This window comes from Chrysochloris asiatica, unplaced genomic scaffold (genome assembly GCF_000296735.1).
Source record: "Chrysochloris asiatica unplaced genomic scaffold, ChrAsi1.0 scaffold00027, whole genome shotgun sequence".
Taxonomy (NCBI): Eukaryota; Metazoa; Chordata; class Mammalia; order Afrosoricida; family Chrysochloridae; genus Chrysochloris; species Chrysochloris asiatica.
This window is the reverse complement of record NW_006408545.1, coordinates 18,229,998-18,234,669: the sequence shown is the minus strand read 5'-3', so window position 1 is coordinate 18,234,669 and position 4,672 is coordinate 18,229,998. Positions and strand designations below refer to the sequence as shown.

At 38.3% G+C, this 4,672-nt stretch overlaps 1 protein-coding gene across 1 annotated transcript in view; it reads right to left on the bottom strand.

The window, feature by feature from the left end:
* Positions 1-574: 574 nt before the first annotated feature.
* AK9 (adenylate kinase 9) overlaps positions 575-4,672 on the bottom strand; it is a 175,220-nt gene continuing 171,122 nt past the window's right edge. The window contains exons 41-43 of the mRNA XM_006839988.1: positions 4,111-4,213; positions 1,955-2,069; positions 575-857 (exon numbers count right to left, since the gene is read on the bottom strand). Coding sequence (XP_006840051.1) covers positions 655-857; positions 1,955-2,069; positions 4,111-4,213 — 421 coding nt within the window. The 3' untranslated portion in view covers positions 575-654. The remainder of the gene's footprint in view (positions 858-1,954; positions 2,070-4,110; positions 4,214-4,672) is intronic.

Below are 4,672 nucleotides of genomic sequence, written 5' to 3'. Positions count from 1 at the left end.
GCACTAAAACTGGTCTTTAAAGCAAACACCAACCTAATATCACTGGAGATTTATTAAACCTGGATCTTTATTTAGAATGTTTGTAGTATTTCTAATTAAACTACATAAATAGTCAAAAAAAATTGAAAAAGAGTCAGTCAGTCATTTGTTGCAAAATCCATTTATTAACAGGTATATCAGAAAAATGATAAAGTGTCTTAAATCACAAACTTTACAAACAATTCTTCATGCTAAAAGTGTAACCAGTATTTTATTTATATCAATGCTTAGTTTGTTTCTTGGAGTTTTCTAACATTTAATGAGAAATTTTAACAGATCAATTTTTTTCTACAGAAAATGTTAAAAAGGAAAATGAACAACAAATTTATTAAGCAAAATATATTGCTCAAATACTCTAGGTGGAATTCTAAACATAACAACTGTTCCTTTTTTTAAAGTCTCAGAGTTTAGGGGACAAGCAATCAACTTTAAAGCTATAGTAAAATCTCTGTTTACAGAAGAATATTCTTTCCTGGCTAGCACAGAGGCCAGTCCAGCTCTGAGAGACCCTGTTCAGGAGGGATAAGCATGCCTCAGATGGCCAGATTTTCAGTCTACTTCCAGTTCTTTCTTTGGGATGACTCTAGAGGCTCATATTGCAGCTCAGTTATCAAACTATCCATTAACTGGGTCTATATTTCTGAGAGAGAGAAAGGTCTGTAATTTATGATCGAAGTCAATGGCTCTGTATTGAGGTTCCTTGTATTTTTTGGTCATCTTAGTACCCAGGTATGTTATGAGTTCACATCGCTCTACAAACTGGTCCATCTTCTTCTTATATTTTTTTCGGGTATATTCAGAACCTTTTGGATTAAATGCTGTTGAAAATTTTACAGAACTGTGAATTTTGTTGTTGTTGTTAAGTTGGTGAAACATTCATGAGAAAAAGAACTAAGTGTGTAATTGATTTGTGTAGTTTTTCTAAACCCCACTTCTATCAAGTCGATTTTGACTCATAGGGACAGAGAAGAACTGTCGCACAGGGTTTCCAAGGCTGTAAATCTTTTGGGAAGAAGACTGCCACATCTTTCTACTGCAAAGCAGCTGATGGGCTCAAACCACCTACCTTTTGGTTAGCAGCTGAGTGCTTAAACCACTGCACCACCAGGACTCCTTTGTGTAGTTCTAGCTAAGAAGATATTTAGATCCTAGAGAAGATTTCTGCATTATTCTATGTTAGGTCATAATTGCCTCAATTCATATTACTGTATGGATTGTTGAGAGTTTATTTTATGACTCCTGTTATTGCTGTTAAGTGCCTTCAGGTGGGTTCTGATTCATAGTGACCCTCTATAGATTCCCCAGGAGCTCTGGTAGCGTAGTGGTTATGAATCGGGCTGTGAACCGCAAGGTCAGGAGTTTGAAACTACCAGCTGTTCTGCGGGAGAAAGATGAGGCTTTCTGCTCCTGTGAAGATTTATAGCCTCGGAAACCCTGTACAGGGACGCTATGGGTTGGAATCGACTTGACAGCACTTAACAACAACAACATAAGATTTCCCAGGAGTTGCTGATGAGTTTGAACTACCGACCCTTTGGTTCAAACCGACTTTGTGGCCCAGTGCTTATCCTACAACACCACACCAGGACTCCATAATACTACTCATAGTCCATGCTTTAAGAACTAGAGACCAAAGGCTCAGTTTTGGTATTTTCATTAAAATATTTGCCCTGTATTTGTCACCTACACACACACAATCACACACCAAACCCTACTTGCTATATTTACTACAATTAATGTTAAATTAGTTATGTGTAGGTATTTCATGGTGTGTTGCTATAGGATCAGCACTGGACTGCAAACCACAAGGTCGGCAGTTCAAACCTACCAGCTGCTCCTTAGAAACACTAGATAGGGTCGCTGTGAGCTGGAACCAACTCGACAGCACTTAGCAACAACAAATATTAAATCATACCTTTTAGATGAAATGCTATAAACAACAGCACAGATCTTCTTACACTTAAGAAGGGGAATTTAGGTTTCAGGCATCCTGCTGCATTCATTGCTTTGATTAAAGAAGTGGCAACACCCTATAGTTCGGGAAAAATGAAAACATGTATATTTGAGTTTAGTTTAGTGGTGTATGTAATTATTATTGTGAGCTATTTTTGAGAACAACTGGTGGGTTTGAACTGCTGACTTAGCAATTAGCAGTCCCGTGCTTATCCTACAGTGCCACACTAGGAGTGGTAGTGGTGGTTATGTGCTGTGGAGTCAGTTCTGACTCATAGCGACCCTGTACAGGGTTTCCGAGGCTGTAAATCTTTAGGGGAGCAGAAAGCCTCATCTTTCTCCCGTGGAATGGCTGGCAGTTTTGAACTGCTGATCTTGAGGTTAGCAGCCTGACTCATAACTACTACGCTACCAGAACTCTTTACACCAGTAGTGGTGATAGATAAATACTGCTATATTTAGAATAAGCACTCAAACACAAACAAGGTAGGTTTGAACCACAAGGTTGGCTGTTCAAACCCACCAGTAGCTCCTTGGAAATCCTATTACAGGGTTGTTAGGAGTCAGAACTGACTCGAAGGCAGGTAACAACAACAACAACATTCTTCACCTCAAATAGACTCCTGGGGCTGGGGAGGGGAGTTATAAGAGTGTTTAAATGACCACACAGCCAGCAGAACAGAAGCAAAGAATCTGATTAGGAAAGATGAAAATGACAAATTAATTTATGGCCAGTTGGTGATGGGCACATGGGCTTCATTACACAGTTCTATTTTTATATATGAGGGGGCTTCAAAAAGCTTGTAGGAATATGGAATTAAAAGACAATGATTTTTTTCCATGAATTTTTTTGAAGCTCCCTTGTATGTTTGACATTTTCCATAGCAAAAAGTTAAAATGAAAAGTCAAAAACAAAACAACACAACTTGGCTTTGGGTTGCTTTAGCCCATCTCTGCTTCAATGCACAGAATGGTCACATTGCTTTCCACTCTCAGGAGCCTGGCCACTTGACAGTTATCAGTGCAATCCAGTTTCTGGAGCCCAAGTAGACCAAGGTAGGAAGCCCTACTGATGAAATATGCCCTTCCTGGGAAGACTCTTCTCTGGGTGAGCCTCACTTTGCATTTTGATGTAAATCAAACTGAAAGTCTAGGTGAGTTAAAAAAAAAAAAAAAAAAAAAGCAGGGCTAAGAATTATGAGGAAACTACAGAATTATGCTTTAGGCATATATTTTGTAGAAATTGTTTTCAAATAGCTTAGAAATATTTACTGTTTTAAAAATGACTATTAAAGAGTTTAACTGTTTCAAAAGAGGATTGAAGGAGAATCCTTGGGTGGTGTAAACAGCACACAGAGCCACCTCCAAAGAAATTCTGGTGATCCCCTTCCATATAATCAGCCAATGGAAACCTCAGGGAGCGCAGTTCTAGTCTGATACACATGAGGTCTCTGTGAGTCAGAATCAACGTGATGGCAACTAGTATATTTAGATGAGTAAGTAGGGTAGCATCATCTGGGTTCAGGTAAAAATGTGGGCCTTTAGGGTTTGTTGTAACAGCAATGCAACTCAGCTCTTTTGAGTTGCTAATGAACCCCTAAGGAGCTCTGGCAGCATAGTGGTTACAAGTTGGGCTGCTAACTTCAAGGTCAGCAGTTCAAAACTACCAGCTGTTCCGCAAGGCTTTCTGCTCCTGTAAAGATTTACAGCCTTGGAAATACTGTACAGGGTCACTATGAGTTGGAACCAACTCAATGGCACATAAGAACCAACCAAGCAATGAACCTGAGTCTGAATCTATCAAAGTATGAAAAAGTTTACAGACATCAAAACATTTTTTAAAAAAGAACTAAATTACATACCCACGTAAAATGTAAATAATTTTGTAATGATCTATCCTTTCTTTACGTAGTACAGATTTGTGGGAATTAGCTATGGAAGCAGGGACTTTTCAGAGTTTGTTTCTAACAGTTACACAAAATAGGTTGGGAGTGAATTTGCAGCTTAAAATCAGAATACTCTTCTTTGACCTTCATTGTTACTGAAATAAAAATAATTGCTGAAGAAGAGACGTTGTACTTTTCTAATACTTAGTCATAGAAAACAATGCAACCGAACCTGCTCCAGGTATCCAGGCAAAGGAAGGCTAGTAAGAAGTAGTGGTTCCTTTAATGGGGGAAGTTTGTGTGGAAGTGTCTGATTCCAATATTTCAATGGTGACCTGAAAACATAAAATTCATATATGCTCACAAATATATTTACTGATGTCTATATAACAATGCAGATATATAAGAAACAATCAACAACATTTATCCATTTTTTTCCAATGGAGAAACCATACAAATAGGAAGATTGAGGCTCCTAGAAATTCATGGCTACCAATTTCACCTGAGCCCCTAAGCCTGCTCACTTATTCTCTCCTCTTTTGTTCACCTCTCACTCTCATTTTTGGTATTTTCTTCTTTAATTGGATCCTTCCCATGCATCTGCAGTTAAAAATGCTCCTACCGCTCCAATTAAAAAAAAAAAAAAGGAAAAACAGTTCTCCTCCAATTCTAGATCCCTTGTAGCAACTAACATCTCTCTCTTGTTTTAACCAGTGAATCTTCTTCAAACCACACTTTTTACTAGAGACTGCAAACCACTGTGCAGGTTCAGTGTGCAGATAGGATATCCTATA